Raw genomic sequence first — 25,250 nt, 5'->3', positions numbered from 1 at the left:
AATCCTCCCGCCTCGGCCTCCCAGAGTGCTAGGATTACAGGCGTGAGCCACCACGCCTGGCCTCATCTATGCTGTTGAGAGAAGGCTTTAGAGAGTTTTGAATTTAAAAAGTGGTTAAGTCTCTTTTCTAACCTGGTAACTTCTAACCTTCCTCCCCTACCCACCCCCCTTTCCTCGTAACCAGCCTGAGGTGCCCACGCTGCTGCCCCGCTCAGGCTGCAGACCCCGGAGGTGTTCAGGGGCTTGGGCTGACCTCAGCAGAAGCTGCCACCAGGCAGAGCCACTCCACTGGGAGGCGGGGCTGGTCCTGCTATTTGTCCCACCCTCCCAGCCCACAGTATAGGTCAGGCAGCAGGCCTGGGGACCCCTCTACATTCTATATGTAAATGATTTCTTCATTGCAGCAGACTCACTGTCTTAACCTAAATTTTTCCATAATAGTATTTCTTTCCTGGTAGGGCAACAGTTTGAAAATGTGACCTTTCCTCAACTCGTTAGTCTCAAAAGATCACCCTAAAAAGGTACCTAATTTGGTCTTCTTTATCTGATAGGCTTCAAAGAGAACCTGGAGTTCCTGGTACTTTTGGGTCAAGCGTGCTTTCCGAGTGTCCAGCTGGGGCTGGTACAAAAGGTTTCCTTCTGCCAGGCTCCGGTTGCTGGCGAGCGTCATGTCTTTGTTAAGCTGAATATTCTGTGTCTGCAAGGAAGGAACACACAGGAAGATGAGAACCAAAAGCGTATGAATTCACAGGCAAGTCCCCAGAGGTCCCCATGCCCACTCCAGGAGCATCTGCTGCCGTCTCGCTGGTCTCCAGGCTGGCACCATCCACCGGGCAGATGCTACCAGCCAAGGCTCAAGCCCCTGTGGTTTCTCGTTTGGATGCTGTTCCCTCTTCGTACAGAGCAAGGCCAACTTCCTTTCCAACATGTCTCCAGGACAGGCTTTGCCCTGGGACTCCGTGCTAAGCTTTCCCTTCGATGGCTACGCTGCGGCTTGAATTCCTTACTGCTGCTGCCATTGTGCCCACAGAAGTAAACAGCTGTAAAGATTTAGAGCTAGATTTTTTCCAAAACTAGTTTCTGGTGCTCCAGAGGAAGTTAAAGAATCACTTTTATCAGAGGGGGCCAGTTGGCAAGATGTCAATTCAGGCTTAGAGATCCAAGCAGCCAGCCTGAGAGACTCTGAGAATCAATGACGTCTGCAGCCACCCTGGTCCTTCCGTCTCTCCCGTGCCTGCTGCCAGCTCCCAGTCTGCCCAGCTCCCGGCCGCCAGTCCGTCAGGAGAGTCAACCCAAAGCTGGGTGAGCAGGGGGACTTATCTGCCCAAAGGGGTTTCACTCTATCCTTTCAAGCAATGACAGGCTACCTGGCAGGTAGAGAAGCCACCTGCCCAGACCTTAGGGATGAAAGGGGGAATGAAAGGTTTGAAAAAGAGGTAAGTTTGCTCCTAACAAAACTTAGCCGAAGTATGTTTAAACAGCAACACACAACACATCCATGCTTCAGCTCCCCTCTCACTCCCTCGTGATCACCTTCCTGCACCACGCTACCACCCCACCCTCCGCACTGCTAAGTTTCAACAGCTCACGGTCCCCCACGGGGGTGGCCGTGTTTCTCGTTAAGTGGCTCCTCTTCGGCCCCACCCCAGTCATCTCATTTTCCCCCTGATATTTTCTACCACCACACCCGGTCTATTTCTGCTGCAACTTCCTTCCTCTTGGTAGTCTGGGTATAGATTCCTGGCTACTCCTGCCCTCCAAGCCCATTTATTGCTCCTGCACATTTCCCAGTGTACTCGTGCACAAATATCCCCCCCAAACACACACACACAGAGCGAAGAGACTAGAGTCAGAGAACAAAGAAAAAAGCCCTTGGGTCCGGAGACCCCAGCCACCCAGCGGGAAGGCGCTATTCAGCAGACACATAATCTGTGAGTCCCAGGCTGTGACAGCTGGGCCCAAGGGTCATAAAGATTAGGCTCAGCTTAAAACAGAAAGATTTAAATTACAATGGAAAATTAAACCTCTAGCTCAACACTATAAAATAAAAGCTAAGAACATCCCCACAATTAGGGCAGGAGAAACGCTCTCATCTCTTCCTACTGCTCTTGGCAAGCAAGGAGAATTCTGGGGCTGGAAAGACCAAGTTTCACCTGGGCTCCTGGTGAGCAGGGGGTGGCGCCCCAGCCTCCACCTCCCTGTCCACCCGAGCGGCGGCATGCTCCCACGGCTTCATACACCAAGTCCCAGAACCGCCTTTCCTTCCACTATTAAGCCATTTGAAAGAACAAACAAAAATACACCATTGTACAGCCACTAGGGAAAAGAGTTTGGCCTTTTCTTCTAAAACTAAACGTGTAACTACTATATGACACAGAAATTGTACTCTTGGGCATGTATGCCAGAGACATGCAAACCTACATTCACACAAAAACCTGAGCGTTAGTGTTCAGAGCAACATTTATTTGTGGCAGCCAAAATCATGGAGCAAAATCTTTTAACGGGTAAAGGGCTGAACACACTGCGGGATGTCCACACCACGGCACACCGCTCGGCAGTGTAAAAGCAGCGCACTATTGACAGGCTCAAAAATTCGCATGAAGCTCCAGGGAATTACACTAAGTGAAAAAAGCCAATCCCAAGGGGCCACACACGCCATGATTCCATGTATACAACATTCTTGAAATAACAAAATTACAAAAATAAAGATTAGCAGTGGCTGCAGGGGGTTGTGGCAATGTGAGGGATCCCCAAGATGGAGAAAATGTCACTATGTTCTGCATCCTGACAGGTCAGTGTCAATACAATACCCTGGTAGGATATTGGGAGCATGTACTAGAATCTCACCAAATGTCACGCTGGGGAAACTGGACGAAGGGGACACAGGATCTCTCTGTATTCTTTCTGTGGTTTTTTTTTTTTTAGAGTGGGGGTCTATTTTCCCTAGGCTGGTCTCCAATCCCTGGACTCAAGCGATACTCACGTCTCAGCCTCCCGAGTAGCTGGGCTTACAGGCACGTGCCATTGCGACCAGCTAAAAGCACTGTTCTTTAAAGCCAGGAGCTCAAGAAATGGTGGCTCATTTGTTATTATTGTTAATTTAGGGCTTTGAGCCTCAGAGCAATCAGAGGGGGAGACAGAGGGAAGACACCTTGATGGACTCTGACAATGTGCTCCCATTTTGAACTGAAATAAAAGGGGTGTCTTCTTTGAGGCCTATGAGGCAGAGAGAGGCAAAAGCGTTCCCCTTTCGCGGGACGTCAGATGCACCTCTCCTGAGACCATGCCTGGAGGAGAGACTAGGATCCATGAATAGGATTTGTGTTCTTTTCTTAAGAGACAGGGTCTTGGCCGGCGCGGTGGCTCACGCCTGTAGTCCTAGCTCTCTGAGAGGCCGAGGTGGGCGATTGCTCAAGGTCAGTAATTCGAAACCAGCCTGAGCAAGAGTGAGACCCCGCCTCTACTATAAATAGAAAGAAATTAATTGGCCAACTAACATATATAGAAAAAATGAGCCGGGCATGGTGGCGCATGCCTGTAGTCCCAGCTACTCGGGAGGCTGAGGCAGGAGGAACGCCTGAGCCCAGGAGCTTGAGGTTGCTGTGAGCTAGGCTGACGCCACAGCACTCACTCTAGCCTGGGCAACAAAGCGAGACTCTGTCTCAAAAAAAAGAGAGAGAGACAGGGTCTTGCTTCTCGCTATGTTCTCCAGGCTGGTCTTGCACTCCTGGCCTCAAGCAATCCTCCCATCTCAGCCTCCTGAGTGGCTGGAACTGTAGGCATTTACCACCACATCCACTCTCTATTATTTCTCACAACTGCATATGGATCTACAATTATCTCAAAATAAAGTTTAATTATAAATAAATAAACCAGCCACTGCTGAGATCTTTTTTCCCTGCTAGTCTCATCTGATGGATGTTGGGTGTGTTCAAGGCCACAAGCAGGACCGGGACTCTGGTTCCTGCTCCCAGACCCACTGCTCTGTGTACTCTGTCACTCTGACTTCAATTCTTTGTTCAACAAATATTTACTGAGCAACTATCATCTGCCAGGCCCTGAGTCAGGCACAGAGGATTCTGAGGAACAGGAGCGCCTCTTCTTGCGTAAACTGAGTCAGCACAAATGGAACCAAACTCGGCAACCCGGATCTGTGAGGCCCTGCGTGACCTGGACCCCCTGCCCCTTCCTGGTCAGTTCTGAGAACACAGGCCTTGGGCTCACCCTCACAGAAGCCTCCTTGATCATCCTACCTACACCAGCAGCCACCCTCTGTCACAGAGCCCATTTCTGTGGGGGCATTAACTGCCACCAGGGAGTGGTAATCTCTTCTTGCTCCCTGTCTTCCCCCTGGGAATACAAACTACACACTCGTCTTTCACATGCCAAGCACCTCACACGCTTTACCACTCGGTTAAAGATCTGCTGAAGGAATCAGAATCCCACTCCAACCCGAAAAAAGGCAAAAGTCACCCAAAGGCAAGTCTGGCAAATAAAATAGGTAAGAAAATGTGGAGTAAAGAAAGGGGGGCTATGTCTGTCAAGAAGGGCCTCCGATCCTTTACAAACTGGACGGGCTCCTTTAACAAAGTCACCTGACAGCAATGGTTTGCAACTTCAGCTGCACATTCGAATCACCAAGGGGGCAGGGGGTTGTTAAAAACCCCAATGCCCACACTAACCCCAACCTCCATCAGTCAAACTCTCTAGGAGGGGCCCAGGCATGGTGATTTTTCTCAAAGCTCTCAGGTGATTCATACAGATAAGCTGAAAACCACTGCTTCAGTTTCACTATAAAATGCACCTACAAAAAACAAAAAAACCAGGCCGGGCGCTGTGGCTCACGCCTGTAATCCTAGCTCTTGGGAGGCCGAGGCGGGCGGATTGCTCAAGGTCAGGAGTTCAAAACCAGCCTGAGCAAGAGCGAGACCCCGTCTCTACTATAAATAGAAAGAAATTAATTGGCCAACTGATATATATAGAAAAATTAGCCGGGCATGGTGGCGCATGCCTGTAGTCCCAGCTACCCGGGAGGCTGAGGCAGAAGGATCACTCGAGCCCAGGAGTTTGAGGTTGCTGTGAGCTAGGCTGACGCCATGGCACTCACTCTAGCCTGGGCAACAAAGCGAGACTCTGTCTCAAAAAAAAAAAAAAAAAAAAAAAAAAAAAACAAACCTTACTTTTATAGGGTATTAGTCAAGTCAAAATCACTTCTTCTACATATTAGAAAGTCCTAGAGGAGAGGAACACAAGGAAGCACAGGCTTTAATAAAAAGGAAATTCAGGTTGGGCCCGGCAGCTAGGATGCCTTGTAATCCTAGCACTCTGGGAGGCCAAGGTGGGAGGATTGTTTGAGGTCAGGAGTTTGAAACCAGCCTGAGCAAGAGTGAGACCCTATCTCTAACAAAAACAGAAAAAAATTGGCCTGGTGTAGTGACACACACCTGTAGTCCCAGCTACTCAGGAGGCTGACGCAGGAGGAATGCTTGAGCCCAGGAGTTTGAGGTTGCTGTGAGCTAGGCTGATGCCACAGCACTGCAGCCTGGGCAACTGAGTGTGACTCTGTCTCAAAAAAAAAAAGAATTCATTTGTATAAGATGCATAAAGCCAGTCACCAGCCAGCAAAAGAGACTAAATCAAACTCCAACTGATGACTTTTGTTATACTGGCTATAATTTTTTATATCCTTTGGGTATTCAGTTGCTTTTATGTAATAGAAATACCAGTAAATTCTAAGTGGCCACCAAGACACACCCATAGCACCCTCCGGGACAATGGCAACAGGGACAATGGCCAGGACATGTGTGCTTGAAGGGTAGGAGCTGTTTAAGCATTGGATAAAGCTTTTCCAATACTCATAACCACCCCAGAACACACCTTTGACTCTGCAGTTCCAGCTGGGAAAAGTGGGGAGGAAACACCCACAGCCTTTTCATTTGCAAAGCAAAGGCAAGCTGGCTGGGACAGGACTGGGAGCCCCTACCGAGGGGGCAGCATAGGCCACTCAGAAAGGCCCAGGTGGCGGCCACTCTGCGTGACAAGCAGCAGACTCTCCACCCTTCTCAGGCTGATCTTGTGCAGTTCATCTAAGAATGCTTAGAGAGGTATTTTAGGGACCATCAGACTGAAAAAACCAGACAGAAGGCCACTCGTGATGGCTGATGCCTGTAATCCTAGCACTCTAGGAGGCAGAGGTAAGAGGAACATTTGAGCTCAGGAGTTCGAGACCAGCCTGAGCAAGAGCGAGACCCGGTCTCTACTAAAAAAAAATAGAAAGAAATTAGCCGGACAACTAAAAAAAAAAAAAATATATATATATATATATATATATATATATATAAAAATAAAATTAGCCGGGGATGGTGTCATGTGGCTGTAATCCCAGCTACTCGGAGGCGGAGGCAGTAGGATCGCTTGAGCCCAGGAGTTTGAGGTTGCTGTGAGCTAGGCTGATGCCACAGCACTCTAAGCCCAGGCAACAGAGTGAGACTCTGTCTCAAAAAATCAGACAGAAGCTGCTCACCTGAAATTGAAAACAGCGCTGCCGACCTCCTGACAATTCTCATGACCCTTTTTCTTAACCATAGAGAAGTCTTTTCAGGAAATAATCTCTCTGTGGTAAAGAAACATTTTTATAAATGTCCTCAGTTTCACTTCAGTTTCCTCTTCTTTTCAAAATCAAAGAAAAACGAGATGCCTGCTAACGGCATCTGCAGCAGCGTCCCATCGTATCGGGTTATCTCTGCCTGTCCAGCGCAGAGCTGCCGAGGAACGTCCGCCCAGAGTTCACACGGCAAGGACCTGGATCGTGTGACTTTTTTTAAACTTCCCCCTTTCTACCTTTGACTATCATCATAGTGTTTGATTCATTATAACAAGAATGTGTAACTTAACACAAAAAGTCATTTTTTTAATTAAAAAGAAAACCTTGTTAGATATTAGTACAATCAGAAGGGCAGAGGTTCTAGGAAAATAAACTGGCTTTGTTTTTAAACAAAAAAGAGAGAGAGAAAAGGTATCTTATATGTATTTGTCTAGGCAGAAATGTGAAGACCCCTTTCCTCTCAGGGTGCTAATGTTGGTATCATCTACATGTGTAGTTCTCTCAGAGCGCACATTCTATCTCAAATGTACGTGTCATCATTTATCTCGGCTGGGGGAGTGTGGCAGATAAGAAAGAAAGAAAGAAAACAGATATAAACTCCCTTCTGCACAAGCAATGGTTACAAATGACAGGCACACAGGACTGGGACAGGGACAGGAGACTGCCTGCAGCCCTGCTGGCCGCGCTGGTCAAGGGTTTGGGTTTCTTAGGATGCTTTCCAAACCAGGCACTTCCACAATGTGAAATTCTGATTCAAGCTGGCCAGAGTCTGGCTGCTTCATCTGTAATTACAATTGTGCTTTCCTCAACACCAAGGCAGTCAACCCTGTCCACGTTTCCAAGCTCAAGGTATGTGTTAACTTTTTTTTTTTTTTTGAGACAGTCTCCCTTTGTTGCCCAGGCTAGAGTAAGTGCCATGTCGTCAGCCTAGCTCACAGCAACCTCAAACTCCTGGGCTCAAGCGATCCTTCTGCCTCAGCTTCCCGAGTAGCTGGGACTACAGGCATGCGCCACCATGCCCGGCTTATTTTTTCTATATATATTAGTTGGCCAATTAGTTTCTTTCTATTTATAGTAGAGACGGGGTCTCGCTCTTGCTCAGGCTGGTTTCGAACTCCCGACCTCGAGCAATCCGCCCGCCTCGGCCTCCCAGAGAGCTAGGATTACAGGCGTGAGCCACCGCGCCCGGCCTGTGTTAACTTTTGCATATGTTAACTGGAAAAAACTAAACTCTGTAAAATAATTTAAAGAAGTTTAGTCTGAGCCAGTAAAAGGAACAATGGCCTGAAGAACACACTCTTAAGAGTGTCTTGAGAAACTGACCCGGGACGGCTGGTATTAGAGACTAAGACCCTCAACACCCCAACGACTTGTCCTACACATGGGCCTCGCCCTAAAAAATTCCCAAGACAAAAATAAGCACCCAACCCTCCAACTATAGCTCCAAAAAAAATGCATTCCATAACGTGCTTGCTCCAGGGTGTGCTACCTGCAATTGTTTGCTCCAGGGTGTGCTACCTACAATTGTTCCCAACCCCCGCCCGGTTGAGGTTGAGTGATCAGTTACAAACAGCTTCAATGCCTATAAAATGCTAATTGGGGCTAATTAACCCAAACCCGAGCCTCATCATCCCCCCACTCTATTTTTCTGTTCATACTTCCTTGTTTCTGTATAATTATAAAACCAGCAAAAAATCTAAATAAAGTAGACCTTGACAACCATTTGCTTAGTCTCGTTCCTTTCTCTCGCCCACCTCTTTCAAGCACAGTCCCCCTTGCCCCCCGCGAGTAACAAAAAGTCCCGCGGAAATCTCCCTCATATTAATAAAAAAAAAAAAAAAGGCTGGGTCACAGTTTGGTTTTACGTATTTTAGGGAGTCAGCAATTGCAGGTAAAATCATAAATCAATGCATGGAAGGTGAACATTGGTTTGGCCTGAAAAGGCAGGACATCTCGAAGCAGGGGCTTATAGGTTATAAGCATGTTTGGAGATTCTTTAATTTGTATTTGGTTAAAGGAATAAATGCCTGGCGCCTGGCCTAGAAAGGAATGTTTTAAGTTAAGATAAGGAAGTGTGCTAATCATAGAGGAGCTACAATAGTTAAGCAAACTGATGGCCAGCAGGTGTGACTTAATCTTTGCCCTGCACGGTCTTAAGTCCTACTCTGTTTGCAATTCAGTACCTTATTGCCAGAAAGTCAGTGTTATGACCTCTATTTTAACATTAATGCTGGTCAGTTGTACTGTCTAAACTCTAAAGGCAGGTGTGTCTGACCTCCCTTCCCATCACGGCCAGGAACTCAGTTTTAAGGTTTTTCTGGGATCCTCTTGGCCAAGGAGGGGGCCCATTCAGTCAGCAGGGGCCTTAGGATTTTATTTTTAATTTACACGTGGAAAGATGCTCATAGCAGTCCCTTACTCCCCCTTTACACTCTAATATAATCCTTTTCACAAAGAAGTAACTGACATTATTGAATTATGTTATCGAATTTAAACAAATGAATGGAAATTCTTAGAAGTAAGTCTTTCAAATGCTCAAAATCCATTGAGTACTTGGAATGTGGGCTGGGTTATTTAATGTAAAAACAGAGGTATGCCCTCTCACCTACCACCATTCTTAGAAGGCCTAGTATTTATTCAAAGTAAACAATCACATTTGACAAGCAAAACATTTTGTTAAACAACAAGCAGAAGATCCAAGCCTGGCAGATAAAATGCTCTTTCCCCAAGACTTTCCTCACACTGGCTATTCAGCCTGGAACACCCTCCTGCCCCAATCTCTGCTGCAAACTCCACTTAACTAAGGCCCTGGCAATGACTCTGAGCCTTTTCTAACCAGCCCCATGCAAAGCCAGACCCTCCGCAGCGGGCACTCTCTGACGCCTCCCTTTACTGGGGTGTAATTCACACACCACACAATCCACCCGCTGAGCAGAAACATTCCACTCAATGGGGTGCCGTGTGTTCACGGAGCACATCTCTGGTTTTACTGTATTTGTATAGTATTCTTTTGTGCTTGTGTCATTCATCCAAAAAAAAAAGATTCTTCAAGCACCACGACATACTGGGTAGTGAAGGCAGAGAAGTGAACAAGAAAGGTGAGGTCCCTGCTCTCACGAGTGTGCGTCTCACAGACAAACTAAATGGAGAGTCACAGAATCTGGTACTGCTGTGTCATGAAGGAGAGTATCTCCTGGGAGTGAGGGGTACTTACAGTGGGCTGGGTGGTGGCCCGCCAAAAGATGTGTTCACTCCCTAATCCCTGGAACCTGCAGATGTGACCTTATTTGGAAAAAGACCTTTCGCAGATATAATCAAGTTCAGGACGTGGAGAGGAAGAGATCATCTTTGATTATTTAGGTAGCCCTACATCCAATGACAAAAGTCTGTTTCAAAGACACACAGAGGAGATCACCTTTGATTATTTAGGTGGCCCTATGTCCAACGACGAAAGTCTGTTTCAAAGACACACAGAGGAGAAGGCATGTGACGGTGGGGGCAGAGTGATGCAGCCACAAGCCACGGAAGCCAGCACCCACCAGAAGCTGGACAGCCCAGGAAGGACCCTCCCCTAGAGCCTGCAGAGGAAACACAGGCACCTGATTCTGGACCTCTGGCCTCCAGAAATGTGACAAAGTTTCTGTTGTCGTAAGCCACTCAGTGTGTGGTGATTTTTTACCAGAGCCACAAGAAACTAGTACAGTGCTGGAATCTTCCACCTGTCCTTGAAATCCACTCTCCATCCCGCTCTGTGACCCAGGAGCCGACTGGCTGAACTACTGATTTACTGATCCCTCCAACGGGCACCTCGGGATCTGGCCGGGCTCTGCAGTAGGGACTGAGGGTGGGGGGAGGGTGAATTGGGGCAGGCGCTTTGCTCCCTGGAGAGTGACTGTGGAAGGGCCGGACCCGCCTTCCCTCCATCCATCCAAGGCAGCCTTGTCGCCATCTCTGGGTTCTCCACTCCTGACCCCATCCTCAGGCCTGAGGTGAGCAGGGCATTTGCACACTGCCCTCTCCGTGCAAAGAACCTCCTTTGCCAACTTTTCTCAGATCCCCCAAGCTGAACGCACAGTGTCTTGCCAGAGCCTGATTGATACATTCATAACTGGAACGGGCTGGGCGCGGTGGCTCATGCCTGTAATCCTAGCACTCTGGGAGGCCGAGGCGGGAGGATTGCTCGAGGTCAGGAGTTCAAAACCAGCCTGAGCAAGACCAAGACCCTGTCTCTACTATAAATAGAAAGAAATTAATTGGCCAAGTAATATACATAGAAAAAATTAGCCGGGCATGGTGGCGCATGCCTGTAGTCCCAGCTACTTGGGAGGCTGAGGCAGAAGGATCGCTTGAGCCCAGGAGTTTGAGGTTGCTGTGAACAAGGCTAATGCCACAGCACTCACTCTGTCTCAAAAAAAATAATAAATAAATAAATAACTGGAACGGTTTTCCAGATGAAGTGAAATGACATTTGAGCTCATAACCTCCCTTTTGATGAGGACTTTAAGCCCCTGAAGAGCAGAACCCCGTCTTATTTCATTCTCCTGTCAAAACCTAGCCGAGTACCCAGGCCAACACAGATACATCACTAAATACTTGCCCAGTTTCAGCCCTAAGAATCTTGCTGGCTGACGCCTAAGGCCACTGTGTGTCAGTTATTGTTAAAATCTTGCTAAACTCTTCTGAGGATTAGCTCCTTTAAATGTTTATAATAAATTTTTAAACAGTAACATTATAGATTACTGTTTATTATTACAAACAAGCAGATGTCTACTGGGAAGCTACTTGCACTCTTAGTTCACCACAGCGGTGGCAATGGTTGGGCAGTGAAACGTAACGGGGAAAAATTTAAGATCATGACAATGATGGCTCTAAGGCAAAGCTACCCATTACTGTGACAAAACATGACACACTTCAGACATAAGCTGAGTTCGTGCAATCCCTTCTCTTCAGCTGAAATTCAGCCCTTTCCCACTTAGAGAGCGTATCAGAATGTGAGAGCAGTTGCTGTCATGGGAGACTTAAGTAAAGCCACTATAATTTACACATGTATTTTTAAAATCACTCACAAGCTCCCATCCCTCAACTACAGCTCATCATGGCCACAATCACCCATACAGTGGCTGGTCGATTCATTCATTCATTCAAGAAATACTCAGGGCCGGGCGTGGTGGCTCACGCTTGTAATCCTAGCACTCCGGGAGGCCAAGGCGGGCGGATCCTCTGAGCTCAGGAGTTTGAGACCAGCCTGAGCAAAAGCAAGAGAGAGACCCCGTCTCTACTGAAAAAAATAGAAAGAAATTATCTGGACAACTTAAATTATATGGAAAAAATTAGCTGGGCATGGTGGTGCATGCCTGTAGTCCCAGCTACTTGGGAGGCTGAGGCAGAAGGATCGCTTGAGCCCAGGAGTTTGAGGTTGCTGTGAGCTAGGCTGACGCCACGGCACTCTAGCCTGGGCAACAGAGTGAGACTCTTGTCAAAAAAAAAAAGAAAAGAAAAAAGAAAGAAAGAAAGACTCAGGAAAGCACCTCTCTGTGTCAGGCTCTGGGGAGACAACAATCAAAGCGCAGTCTGGATCTTCAGAGTCTCATATGATCAAGAGACCATCCTCCTACATGAGGCTCTGAGAGTTGCACATTGCCCAACTCCAGGGGGCGCCATTCACTCTGTACTGAAGCAGTGCAGCCGCTACACACAGACTGCATCTGATCTTCAAATAACAAGCAACAGAGAGAAAAAGGGAGAAATCAAAACTGGTGTGACTTTATTTTTCTTTTTTTTTGAGACAGAGTCTCACTCTGTGCCCATGCTAGAGTGCTGTGGTGTCAGCCTAGCTCACAGCAACCTCAAATTCCTGGGCTCAAATAATTCCTGGGCTCAGGCATGCGCCATCATGCCCGGCTCATTTTTTCTATATATTTTTAGTTGGGCAATTAATTTCTTTCTATTTATAGTAGAGACGGGGTCTTGCTCTTGCTCAGGCTCATTTCGAACTCCTGACCTCGAGTGATCCTCCTGCCTCGGCCTCCCAGAGTGCTAGGACTACAGGCGTGAGCCACTACACCTGGCCCTGACGTGACTTTAAGGATTAAACTAAGACAAATTACTGGTGGCAATCTGAAAACTTCACCCCGTCAGCAACTTCCACATTTCAACGATATTTGCTAACATTTATTGAGCATTTACTGCATGACCTTTTCCTCTCCAGATAAAATTAAATTCAAAGTTATCTATAATACAAAGACGAAGAGTGAAACAAATCTTAGCTTTTGTACTACTCTTCCAGAGGAAACGTTCAGGTTGCATTAAGATTTTAAATAAAGCAGGCTTACGGATTAGGTGATAAAGAGGGCTGGTGTGCATTCAGGCAGGTTAATCGCATCTCCTTTTATTGTACTACATTTGACTTATCGCACCAATTAATTTCAACGTAAATCTCACCAAAGTCATATGCAATTTGAGTCGGGGCTTTATATTAAAGGTTAGGTTAGAAAGCCCAAATTCACCTTCATTCAGTTAAAAGATCTTGCCAATGATAAACTAATTTCACCACAGTCTTCAATTGAATTCAGGCTTTCAAATGAAGCCTGTAATCCAAGCCTACGGTAACTCAGAGGTGTGTTGTAAACATAACCTCACATGGCTTAATTCCATTAAAATCTTCAATTTTGCTGAAAAAACTTAACTATTGTAGAGTTGGACTATTACAAATGCTGACAAAATTAATGATCTGAAAATACAGCTAAAGAATTGGAGAACATTATGAAACTGTCCTAAAATACAACAATCCCGGGGGCTGTGTGAAACCATCTCCAAGGCTACGGCCTACTCAGGAAGGAAATTTACCAGCTGCTTATCAAATGTTCCACCAAAACAACCCACTCGATAAGCAGAACCTGTTACTTTGAACTATCAGATTAATAAAGATAGTTATTTTTTGATTGGAGACATCAAAATCCTTCTTGTTGAGAAGAAACTTGCTTCCCTTAGAAAGGAGCAGGTAACGGGATCTAGGCTCAAACCATCTCTTCCATATGGAGCTGCCTCCATGTGAATCTAAATAGTATGTCATTAACTTTAAGTGTAACCAGCCACAGAAATACAAAAAGCTAGGTTCAAAAATAAAGGGACCTGTCCTAGGCAAGAAATAAAGTGTTTTCAGGGACACATGATTTGACAGTTTTCTGGTTCTGGCAGGCATGACATACCAAAGTTGGGTTTGGTTCTTCCTAGAAGACCTATTTCCTAATATTCAGAGAAAAAAACCAAGCTCTCCCTACTTCCTGGACTTATTTGGATAATGGTGTCAAGGAGAGTGCTAACTAACTTTCTTTTCATACAACACTGGGTAATGGTGTCAATAATAAGTAAATTTAGGCCGGGCGCGGTGGCTCACGCCTGTAATCCTAGCTCTCTGGGAGGCCGAGGCGGGCGGATCGCTCGAGGTCGGGAGTTCGAAACCAGCCTGAGCAAGAGCGAGACCCCGTCTCTACTATAAATAGAAAGAAACTAATTGGCCAACTAATATATATAGAAAAAATTAGCCGGGCATGGTGGCTCATGCCTGTAGTCCCAGCTACTTGGAAGGCTGAGACAGAAGGATCGCTTGAGCCCAGGAGTTTGAGGTTGCTGTGAGCTAGTCTGACGCCACGGCACTCACTCTAGCCTAGGCAACAAAGCAAGACTCTGTCTCAAAAAAAAAAAAAAAAAAAAAGTAAATTTAGTAACAGGCATGAACAGTTCTGATCACTGGCACATGCTGGGAAACGGTACTTTACTATCAGTAATACCACCGGTCTTATAGTAACTGCGGGCTTAGGGTGGAGGAGGGGAGAAATGAGGCTAGGAAGACAGGATGGGGCACGCACACTGACCACAATGTTAACTGCCTTTGTCCTTAGTCTCTGAAAAGCAGGGGAACTGTCACACGTGGCCTTCCCCGGGACCCTCTCAATCTGCACAGAACCCCCACACCCATGATTAGAAGCATAGCTGCCGGAGAACTGAGCAGTTTGGTGGAAGTGCACACATGCTGAACATCTTAAAGATATATAGGTGTCCATTTGCTCTTTTAAGGTAAAGGTCTTTTCTTAAGAGAATGGGTCCTTTAGCTCGCATTCCAAAAGTTCTTTTTCACACAGACCACATCTTTTCACGTGGTATGAGAAGTTAGACCTTGGACAAGCAACATGAAAGCAGAATCCTTCTGAAATCTTCATTTCCCCCCAGTCTAGTCCACACCTAATTCACTAGCAAGGTTATTAATAATTCACTCTTTCCAAAGCACTCAGTGTATAGTTTTCATAAAAAGAACTTTCTCTTTTCATTCATGGTTCATCGGGTTACTACAGTATTTAATGAAATTCCATAATTACCATAACAAAACCAGAATGAACAGGTCAAGGAAACATCTGACCTTCAGTAACTGTGCAACTCCAATGTGGGAGCAGAAATCCCAGACACCTGGTCATGGGGGTGGGGTGTCAGTCACTATACTTAATGGAGGGAATGGAGCCACAATTACCAGAACACTTAGGTGAAGGGAGCTCAATTAATAGTTTCTACTGTAATTTTAAAATCAACACCCTCCTTTCCACTCACACACACACACAAAAAGTCTATGCAAGACAGAATTTTAAAACTCTGATTTTCTTATTAGTGGTTTCTGGCCAGAATCAACCAAAACATTCATTTCTTTAGTAAGAGCTCAGGGTTTGTTTTTTTTTCCTCATCTCTATTTCCTTTTAACCATAATTTCAAGAAATGCATGTCTGAAAACCTTTTGGACTAGTCTTTATGTAGACAAAAATGAGAAAATGCCTATCCAGGGGGACCCTGGAGGCATGCTTATTAATTTTATATCTTTTGGCCAAGTAAGGCGGCTCACGCCTATAATCCCAGCACTGTGGGAGGCTCAGGCAGGAAGACTGCTTGAGGCCAGAAATCTGAGACCAATCAGGGCAACACAGTGAGACCCCATCTCTACCAAAAAATTTAAAAGTGAGCCTGGCATGGAAGTGTGTGCCTGTAGTCCCAGGTACTCGGGAGGCTGAAGCAGGAGGATCACTTGAGCCCAGGAGTTTGAGGTAAAAAAAGATTATCTTCTGACAATTTTGCTTTTATATTTAAAATACATCATGACATGAACTTTCCAATACCTGACTCAGAATTGAGTTCAACAGGCCGGGCGCGGTGGCTCACGCCTGTAATCCTAGCTCTCTGGGAGGCCGAGGCGGGCGGATTGCTCGAGGTCAGGAGTTCGAAACCAGCCTGAGCAAGAGCGAGACCCCGTCTCTACTATAAATAGAAAGAAATTAATTGGCCAACTAATATATATACAAAAAATTAGCCGGGCATGGTGGCGAATGCCTGTAGTCCCAGCTACTTGGGAGGCTGAGGCAGGAGGATTGCTTGAGCCCAGGAGTTTGAGGTTGCTGTGAGCTAGGCTGACGCCATGGCACTCACTCTAGCCTGGGCAACAAAGCGAGACTCTGTCTCAAAAAAAAAAAAAAAAAGAATTGAGTTCAACAGATAAAATTTACTCTCACATGGCTGCAACCACTCATCTTCTATTCAGTTTAAATGAGAAAATGCTATCTTGGACAAATCTAATAATGGGATTTTTTTTTCAGTTTGAGATTAGTCAAAGGAGAATCTGGTACTCTACATTATTCTATTTAAATTTCATAATAAAACACTACATAATCACATTTGATGTAGGGAAGCAGATAGTCTACCTGAAAGAACTGCCTAGATACTTAAGCCTTATTCATTAAAAAAAAAATAAAAGAGTTAAATGTTGGTCACTTTATCAGATTTTTAACGGAGTCCAAAGATGTTAACTGCATTATAACTCATGAAAACACCTAAATATCCAATAAGGAAATGGTTACATAAATTATGACATAGCCACATGATGAATTACCATGTAGCTGTTAAAAATCATGTCTTCTGAGAATATTCTGATAAAAAAAAATAAGAAAATGCCGCAAATATAGCTTTAGGTTAAAACAAACAAACCAAAAATACAAAAATTCTACATACAGAAGCATCCCAATGGGGGAAAACAAAGAAAAAACCAAAATGCTTTATTATGTGACTATATTTTTCTTCTTTATAGTTTTCAGTATTTTCCCAATATTCTATAACATGTAAAAAATATTCTTTCAAGGTTTGATAATTGGGATCAGAAAGTAAAAATCTGTATAATTCCCAGCCTTCTTAAATAGAGTACATGAAACTAAGATAGCCTTTTCTTGATGATAACAAAGAATATCATTACCAATATCCTTGGGCTAGAGAAGCAGATGGATACATTTATCCCCTAAACAAGCATTTGCCAAAATATTCTCCAGAGGTGCAGTCTCATGTGATTCCCCACCAAGAGGTCTGGGAGGGATTAAGTTTGAGAATGAGAAATACTGGGTACGCACGGCCCGCTGGAGCTTCACCACCCACCCTGGCAGGAAGAAAGACAAAACCAAACCCCCTTTTAGCTCACTGGTTTCCCAGGCATACTGACTATGGAACCCCTTTTAATGTAATCACCATTAACATACACAAAACTAGGGATCTAAAGGAAACACTACCCTAAATCAAATAGCCCCAAACCACAGTATTAACAACAGAAACAGCTTCCATTTATTGGGTTCTTATTATTGCCAAGCATGGTGGGTATAATAAAACAGTTTACAAACACTGTCTTATTCAATCACCAGAATAACTCAATGAGGATGGTATTATTAACTCCCGTTTTAAAGATGACGAAACTGACATTTAAATACTTACCCCAAAGTTTCCTAGCAACCCAAGCCTGTCTTAACCCCTATGCTTAATAGTTCACTTTCCAATTTTTGTGCAGCTTTTACGATGTTTGCTGCTTCCTTTTATGTCATTTATTTCCTGATGATGTTACTGGCTCTACTAGTTTTTCCTTAGACCCATTTAAAATTTGCCACTGACAGATAAACTATACGGCCAAGTGAATTATTACTCAAACTGTACGCAGACTCTGCAGGCTCTGCCATCAGTCCTGCATGTCCTTGAAGTTGGGTATTTTGGCTGCCCAAGATCACTTTTATCAGTCATCTTTCAGCCTCTTAACTGACCTCCCTGCTTTCTTATCCCCTCCAATCCACCCTTCCAGCGGCTGCCGGAATCGTCTACATAACGGCAAGTGTGAGCAACCACAGCACTCCCTGGCTTCCCTTCTCCAACGGCTTCCTCTGACTAGAAGATCAAGGCCAAGTTCCTTAACAGACACATGGGGGCCATTTGGTCCCTTCTTGCCCCTTCAGCCTCATTCCCAACTCTACCCTGCCCAGGCCCCCACCCTGCGGCAAAGCTTGTATTTTTCCTGTGCACACTCTCCCAGCTTCTTTCCTCTGTGCCTTTGTTCCTCTCCCATGCCTGGCAGCCCTTCTCCCTCATTACCTGATTAACTCGAACTCAGCCTCTGAATCACAGCTGATGAGTCATCCATCTCCTCCAGGAAACACTCCCTGCTGACCCCAACCCCCCCTAAGGCTTGTGGTCCCCCTACTAGGGCGTGTAGGCATCACTGCTGTTTCACATGTACGTTTTATGGCTTCTGCACACCTGCACGATCCTAAATCATGAAAACTGTGGCTTACTGGTTTCGCCTCCCCAAAGTGGCACGCAACAGGTGCTCCAGAAAGGTTGGGTAAATGAATAAACTTCCTTGACCTCAGCTGTGTTCACATTCATAAAAACTAGTCTGATGGCAAACATGAATTAGCACTCACTGTGTCCCTCCACCATCCTAAGCCCACTGGGCTACGGATATAACCTCCAGGTACCATTAGTTAACCTTGGAGATGATAAAAGGTTTGATTTAAAAGAAACATTATTGCACTGCTTGAAATACAACAAATTATTCAAATATCCACTTTTCACATAAACTCTTTGACACAGTAATGAACAATGTTCCTCACAATTCCATGACAAATACTTTTAAAAGCTTTCCCTCGACACCCTGTAATGTAACCTAGAGACAAAGCTAAATCCACCCCTCCACTTCCGTTCTCCCCTAGGAAGAAATTCTACAAAGAACTTTCCTCGGCTTTTGTACCACTGGGTAAGATAGTTTTCCTGAATAGTGATGGACTCTGAAAACCCACATAGCTGAGGAAGGAAATAAACCAACAGACAATTCCTGTCTCAGCATGTTCTGAGCGGCAGGATGAGACTACCTTTGGGAACAGTGGTCGACACCCAGCTCTTCCTAGATAACCTTGAACTGCGCCCCTGGCATGAGTCCCCATAGCAACATTCTGCTACAAATACTGTAATAAAAGCCAAATAAGCAACCAGGTTGGCATTCCCTAGCTCAAAAGCACCACCATTCTGCACGTGGCTGGTGAGGGGCAAACAGTGCAGTCTACTTCGGGGTTCCTCTTCCAGCCAGTCTATGACAGGATGTTAGGTCATCGGACTTGTTTCTCTCGTTTCTCCATTTCCTTCCATGGCACCTCTTTCCCTCTCCCAACCCACTGATCACTCCTGCTAGTCTCTCAATCTTTTATATTCTCCTTGCCTTCAACAAGCACCTGGGGAGGTTGGCTCAAGCTTGTACCTCCACTCAGGTTGTTGAGCAACAGAACCATGTTTCCAACTGCCCGCTCAACAGTGCCGTGGGGTGCCCTGCCTGTCTCTCACTCCCAGTCCAACACGCTCTCAATGAGCCCCCCCCTCCCCACTCTCAGGTCCTTCTCCTCCTCACTTCCACTTGAAGCCCAGTTATGTGCACTCACTCAGCAGCACGAACTGAGCATGTTCTATGTGCCAGGCACTGTGCTGGGTGCCAAGGACGCCAAGATAAACGAGACAAAACAGAGCCCACAAGCTAGTTGGGGACCCAGGGAAGTAAGGGACTTACAAAGTGTGTGTCAAGTGCCACAGAACAAGTATACAAAGAGGCTAAGGGACCACGTGGCTGTGACTAAGGACTGGGGAGAGCACTTTGGAAGGGAAAGCTAATGAGCTCCCTCCAAGTGGTCAGCAAGGGAGGGGGACAGGGACAGTGAGTCCAGCCAGCTGGTCTGCCTCTCCTCTCCCCAACCCCAGCTCAAATCCTAATTTCTTCTTAACCTGCACTTGCACTTCTGCTTCCAGCCCGGTCTTCCTGAGCCTCCCCACATCAATCCAGCCCACACTCTGCTGCCGGATTAATCTTCCTAACGTGCAATCTGATCCGATTGCTTCTCTGCTCCAAAAAGGTCGCAGTAGCTCCTTGCTACCAAATTAACTGCCATGGAGCTCACACCCTGGCACTCCTCTCTCACCAGCCTTATTTCTTGTCATTTCTCTACACATAAGCAAATCCCGTCTGGTCAAATAGATGAGAACTCACTAGTCGTACAACCTGTCCCCTGCTTTCCTGCCTCTGTGCCTGTGATCATGTTGTCACTTCCTCCCGAGCTCCCACTTTTGTCTATCAAAATCCTACTTAGGAGAATAAATACCTAATCCAGTGGCTGGGGGACATGGGGAAGTACCTGCTCAGGACAGAGCACACAGGGTGGGGTGAGGTGGGGGCGTTTCATTGGGTTGGTAGTGTTTACTTCCTAAACTGGGTGGCAGGCACACAATGTTCCTCATATCATTCTCTATACCCTCTGGTAGGCATCGCTGTATTTAACAATTTGTTTTCTTAAAACTTAGCCACCTACCAAAGTCTGTCTCTTACATTGGGAACCTAAGTCAGAGAGTTTTTCATCTGACCTTCAATGTCCTTTATAATTCACATCTGGCTTTTTTCTTATTCTCTTTTTCAAAAAATGTAGCCAGGCTTGATGACTCATGCCTGTAATCCCAACACTTTGGGAGGCCCAGATGGGAAGATCGCTGAGGCCATTAGTTTGAGAAAGCCTAAACCAGAACTCAGCTCTACAAAAAATATGAAAAACTAGCCCGTTGTCATGATATGCACCTGTAATCCCAACTACTCAGGAGGCTGAGGCAGGAGGATCACTTGAGCCCAGGAGTGTGAGGCTGCAGTGAGCTATGATTGCACCACTGCAACTCTAGCCTAGGCAAAAGAGCAAGACCCTGTCTCTGAAAAAATTAAAATGTGATAAAATATACATGACAAAATTTACCATTTTAACCATTTAAAAATATTTTTTTGTAGAAACAGTCTTGTCCTATTGCCAGGCTGGTCTCCAACTCCTGACCTCAAGCAATCCTCCCGCCTCAGCCTCCCAAAGTGCTGGGATTACAGGCATGAGCCATGGAGCCTGGCCCATTTTAACCATTTTTAAGAGTATAGTTTATTCACATTGTTGTGCCACCATCCATATCCAGAACTCTTTTCATCTTCCCAATATGAAACTCCATACCTCTTACTCTCTCTTGTTTTGTAGATATTTGTGTACTTGTTTTATTCCCTAATTATAGTAGAGGGATTATGCCCTACTGGTTTCTATCCTTTACAACGCCTTGCACACAGCAAGGGCGCAACAGCTGCAGAACTGAAGTGGAATGTTCTACTTTGGCAGCAAGGATACTATGCTTTTCAGCCAATAACTATTTACTAAGTGTTCATTCTGTGCTAGGTACCATGTTAAGCATCTTAGATACTAATCTCATTTAATCTACCCAACAACCCTATGAAGTAGGTTACTGTTATTATCTTCTTTATTTCCAATGAGGAAACTGCAATTAGAAAGACTGAATACTTGTCAAAGGTTGCACTCTGGTATCAAAAGCCAGTTCTGACTCCAACGACTATGCTAGGCCACCCTCACTGTACTTTTAGTAAATGTAAAAGAAGAGCAATTAAATAAATTAAATCTCTTATTAAAGAAAGGGAGCCAGGCTGGGTGTGGTGGCTCATCCCTGTAATCCCAGAATTCTGGGATGCTGAGGTGGGAGGATCGCTTGAGGCTGGAAGTTCGGAGATCACTTTAAGCAACATAGTGAGACCCCTACTCTACAGAAAAAAAAAAAAATAGCCAGGTGTGGTGACATGCACCTATAGTCCCAGCTATTGGGGAGGATGAGGCAGGAGGATCACTTGAGCCCACGAGTTTGATGTTACAGTGAGCTACGATTGCACCACTGCACTCCAGCCTAGGTGACAGAGCAAGACATTGTCTCTGAAAAAAAAAATTAAATTAAATGTTAAAAAAAGAAAGGGATTTAGCCTCTACTGAATGCTTCCTCTTTGCTAAGTATCCTCTCCACCTGTTATGACACTTAACCTCACAAGAGCCCTAAAAGGCAGGCATTATTACCATCCTTGCTTTACAGGTGGAAGAGAAACAAAGCACAGAGAGTTTAAGTCACTTAAACAAGGTCATGCAACTCTTAGCTATGCTCTTTCCTTGAAATCTTGATGCCTCCTTCAAAAAAAGATAAAATGAGATAAAGCTGAATTTCAGAAAATATTCCTGGGTAAATTCAGATGCTGCCAAAAAGACATAAATTATAAATCAAAAACAATATAAACAAAAACAGTAAAAAAAAAAATTCCTGGGCACAGTAATTTTTTCTCAAGAGTAAAGTAACAGCCTGAGTGAGGTGGCTCAGGCCTCCGATCCCAGCACTTTGCGAGGCCAAAGTAGGAGGATCACTTGAGGCCGGGAATTCAAGAGTAGCTGGGGCAACACAGCAAGACCCCTGTCTCTACAAAAATTTAAAAAATTAGCTGGGAGGATTGCTTGAGTGAAGAACTTAAGGTTACAGTGAACTACGATCTCACAGTTGTACTCCACGCTAGGCAACGGAGGAAAACCATGTCTCTAAAAAGAAGAGTCAAAGTGCTAGGTCCATGGAAAAAAGATTTAAAAGATAAAGCCTTTACATGTACAATAAAATGACTGTACAACATGGATAGAAACAAACTCCAGCAGAATTATACTCAAAGAGTTCAAATCTTAGCATCTAAAATCGAAGTCTCCCCAGCACGGGAAGCAGTCCCTGGCTTTAAAGCAAGGTCAGTACATTTCAATGAGCCATTATGATTCATGCAGTAGCTTTGCAGCCCCACACACAAATCACACCCTAACACGCCTTAGGGAAACAGCTTCTTCCACACCAGAGCTCTCTACTTTCCACAAAACAATCTGTCTTTCAGACCCTCAGCATTTTTGCATGTGGGCATTCTCACTTGCCACAGGAACAAAGATCCCGAATCTGGATCCTTAGTTAACACCAACCAATGAGCACTTCCTCAGAGAGCACACTGGGAGAAGTGACCCAAGAGGTCTGGTTTAGCTGCCTAATCCCCTAAGCGACAGTTCCTTTTAAGGGAGAGTGCCCTGCATGTCCAATGGGGTTAATGTGGACAGAAGGAGGCACATTCCACTGCCATGTAAAAATAACTTTAAATAAAAATAAAAATGTGTGCATATGAAACATAAGCCTGCAGCAAAAGGGAAGAAGTGTGAGATCGCTATGGATATACAACATTTAGGGAAATGTATAATGAACAGGAGGAACAGGAAAAGATAAACTAACACATGGGCCCAGAAAACGAGAATGTTTATAGCTCCGACATCATTTTAATGTCTTCAGCTGCACTAAAAATCACACACCACAATTAAAACAATGTAAGTGAAGCATAATGAACAGCTGCATTTAAACCTAACAGCGAATGCCTTCAAACCCTACCCACACTTTCCAGTCACCACAAAATATCCCCTCAGGCTTAAAGAAGCCTTACTCTACAATTTAAAACACTTCCTTCTGCCAATGAAAAAAAAGAAAAAGAAAAAAAAAACCCTTTGGTCCAGGGTAAAAGATTCTATGGTGTGAAAAGCTTGTTCCATTTGCCATCTCATCCTAGACCTACTCAGATATATAATCATTTTGACCACAGAAAGGCAAATGTCCCTTAGGCTAATGGCAAATAAATTTACTTAAAATTCTTGAAATGAGACCCTATTAACTTGTCAAGATGACCTGGTATAAATTGTCAGTAATCTTTCAAAAAAGAGAGAACTAAAAATAATTATTAATTACTGCAATTACTATTTATTGAATCCACCTATGGGCTGTGTTAAGTACTTAACATAACAGGCCTGACTGTTACCACCTGGCAGGTGTTATCTCCCCTGATCCTCACATCAACTAGTGAAACAGATGCTATCATCCTTTTCCAACAGATGCTCAGAGAGGTGAACTGACTTGCCTGCAATCACAACGACAGAAAGTAGCCCAGTCCAGCCTGGAGTGTATGATTCCAAAGCCTGAATGTTCTTTTTTTTTTTTTTTGAGACAGAGTCTCACTTTGTTGCCCAGGCTAGAGTGAGTGCCGTGGCCTCAGCCTAGCTCACAGCAACCTCAATCTCCTGGGCTCAAGCGATCCTCCTGCCTCAGCCTCCCGAGTAGCTGGGACTACAGGCATGCGCCACCATGCCCAGATAATTTTTTCTATATATATATTAGTTGGCCAATTAATTTCTTTCTATTTATAGTAGAGACGGGGTCTCGCTCTTGCTCAGGCTGGTTTTGAACTCCTGACCTCGAGCAATCCGCCCGCCTCGGCCTCCCAGAGTGCTAGGATTACAGGCTTGAGCCACCGCGCCTGGCCTGAATGTTCTTTTAACAACACATTATAAATGTTCCATTTGGTCAAGAGTAGACAGTTCATAAAATATTCTCTTCAACTGTGTCCCACAACCACCCCCAAATAAACCAACTCAGATCATTCCCAGGTGACTGAAACTACTATGGCCAAAAATTTCAGTTGTCCACGTTACACCCATTCCTTGAGAAAGGCACCACGCATGACCAGGGCAACAGGATCTGCAGAGAGTGACCCTGGCTAGGTGAGCTGCCTAAGGCATTTTGGTTTTCAAGTTCAGTTTCCTTGTTTTAAAAGCACTACACCCAGAAAAGCAAACTACTGCTGAGTAATTTAACTTGAACTATGCAGTCTAATCAAGTGGAGTCAGTCCTCAATATTTCTAAAGGGTGCTCAGGTATGAAGGTCACTTTTACTAAAAAAAAAAAAAAAAAAAAAAAAAAATCCTGCCAGATTAATTTACCTTTCCCTTTAAAAAATAATCTCCAGGTCCTTAGGTGGAGGAAACAGTGAGACCATCCCTAAAAGCCTCCAGTCAGCAGAATTAACTCTTCAACAATCTTCCCTCCACTAACAGGCAACTGATTTCTATTAATGTTCTACCAGTAAAACTACAATACTATGTTCTTACTGAAACAGAACAGTCACATATACCAAAATAACTTGTAAGCAGTATTACAAATTAGAAAAATATACCTATTATTTTATTATTAAACTAGAAAGACACCCTGCTGACAATCCACAAAAGGTCTCCCGGCAACTGAAAAGCAGAGAAACTAAGCAAAGATTTGTTCTTAGGAGACATGAAACTCTCATTGAGTCAAGAAAGATGGATTTTGTCACTTATTATTCTCTAAAATGGAAAGTGCCACATGGAGACCATAAATGGGGTAAATTGCATCTCCGAGCAACGTTATATGTGCCAAGTTACAAAGCCTGTGAATACAAGGGGTGTATTAATGGAAAGACTGATACCATCTTACTACAGTGGCCTCTCTGTAGCTCCGGACAATGCCCTGTTGAGGGTTTTCCAGGGATTTTGAATGTGCAACCTCCATACAAGCCCTCTTTTTAAGGGGGCTGGCTCGGTGCTGA

General features: G+C 44.9%; 1 protein-coding gene and 1 pseudogene across 1 annotated transcript in view; both read right to left on the bottom strand.

Moving 5' to 3' along the window:
* VPS37B (VPS37B subunit of ESCRT-I) overlaps positions 1–25,250 on the bottom strand; it is a 31,490-nt gene that overhangs the window by 4,706 nt on the left and 1,534 nt on the right. The window contains exon 2 of the mRNA XM_012782223.2: positions 526–697. Within this exon, the coding sequence (XP_012637677.1) occupies positions 526–697 (172 nt within the window). The remainder of the gene's footprint in view (positions 1–525; positions 698–25,250) is intronic.
* On the bottom strand, positions 13,863–13,949 carry LOC142863811 (uncharacterized; annotated as a pseudogene).

The sequence above is a fragment of the Microcebus murinus genome, chromosome 22, assembly GCF_040939455.1.
Source record: "Microcebus murinus isolate Inina chromosome 22, M.murinus_Inina_mat1.0, whole genome shotgun sequence".
Lineage (NCBI taxonomy): Eukaryota > Metazoa > Chordata > Mammalia > Primates > Cheirogaleidae > Microcebus > Microcebus murinus.
Note: the sequence above shows the minus strand (reverse complement) of the source record. Positions and strands in the feature narration are given on the sequence as shown.